At 66.9% G+C, this 1346-nt stretch overlaps 1 protein-coding gene across 1 annotated transcript in view; it reads left to right on the top strand.

The window, feature by feature from the left end:
• The first annotated feature begins 371 nt into the window (after nt 1-371).
• The window catches only part of KLHL14 (kelch like family member 14), a 100096-nt gene continuing 99121 nt past the window's right edge, over nt 372-1346 (top strand). Inside the window, exon 1 of the mRNA XM_077753846.1 lies at nt 372-1321. Coding sequence (XP_077609972.1) covers nt 372-1321 — 950 coding nt within the window. The remainder of the gene's footprint in view (nt 1322-1346) is intronic.

A 1346-nucleotide genomic window follows, 5' to 3' on the forward strand; every position in this document is an offset into this window, starting at 1 on the left:
CCTCGGGCCCGGCATGGACACAAGCCCACGAGGTGTCTCGGCCTCCGCCGCCACTTTGCCGTCGCTGCTGCTACCGCTGTCGCTGCCGAGAGCCGAGCGCGGGTGGTTTTAGGAAAGTGAGGGACGAAGTGTGTGGGCGGTGGCGTGAGGAGCAGCAGAGAGCGGAGCCCGCGCCCCGACCCCGGACAGGGCCCGTTTGGTGGCGCTCACGGATTCAGTGCCTTCCGACCGTACCCCTAGGGTCCGGGTCCTGGGGCGCGCCGGGCGGGAGCCAAGCTGAGCACTGATTGTCGTTCTTCACCGTNCATCCCCCACCCCTGTCTGCCAGGTCGGAGGAGGGTTTAAAGCCAGGTGCGCCGAGTCAGCTCGCCATGTCCAGATCCGGGGACAGGACCTCCACCTTCGACCCCAGCCACAGCGACAACCTGCTGCACGGCCTCAACCTGCTGTGGAGGAAGCAGCTGTTTTGCGACGTGACCCTGACGGCCCAGGGCCAGCAGTTCCACTGCCACAAGGCCGTGCTGGCCTCCTGCTCGCAGTACTTCCGATCGCTCTTCTCCAGCCACCCCCCTCTCGGGGGAGGGGTCGGCGGCCAGGACGGCCTGGGGGCCCCCAAGGACCAGCAGCAGCAGCCGCCGCCGCAGCAGCCGCCACAGCAGCAGCCGCCGCCGCCGCAGGAGGAGCCCGGGACGCCTTCCTCCTCCCCCGACGACAAGCTGCTGACCAGCCCCCGGGCCATCAACAACCTGGTGCTGCAGGGCTGCTCGTCCATCGGGCTGCGCCTGGTGCTCGAGTACCTCTACACGGCCAACGTGACCCTCTCCCTGGACACGGTGGAGGAGGTGCTGTCGGTCAGCAAGATCCTGCACATCCCCCAGGTCACCAAGCTCTGCGTGCAGTTCCTCAACGACCAGATCTCGGTGCAGAACTACAAGCAGGTGTGCAAGATCGCCGCGCTGCACGGCCTGGAGGAGACCAAGAAGCTGGCCAACAAGTACCTGGTGGAGGATGTGCTGCTGCTCAACTTCGAGGAGATGCGCGCCCTGCTGGACTCGCTGCCGCCCCCCGTGGAGTCGGAGCTGGCGCTGTTCCAGATGTCCGTGCTGTGGCTGGAGCACGACCGCGAGACCCGCATGCAGTACGCGCCCGACCTCATGAAGCGCCTCCGCTTCGCGCTCATCCCGGCCCCGGAGCTGGTGGAGCGGGTCCAGTCGGTGGATTTCATGCGCACCGACCCGGTCTGCCAGAAGCTGCTGCTGGACGCCATGAACTACCACCTGATGCCCTTCAGGCAGCACTGCAGGCAGAGCCTGGCCAGCAGGTAGGAGAGAACAAAGAGGGAGGAC

The sequence above is a fragment of the Crocuta crocuta genome, unplaced genomic scaffold, assembly GCF_008692635.1.
Source record: "Crocuta crocuta isolate KB4526 unplaced genomic scaffold, BGI_CrCroc_1.0 scaffold231, whole genome shotgun sequence".
Taxonomy (NCBI): Eukaryota; Metazoa; Chordata; class Mammalia; order Carnivora; family Hyaenidae; genus Crocuta; species Crocuta crocuta.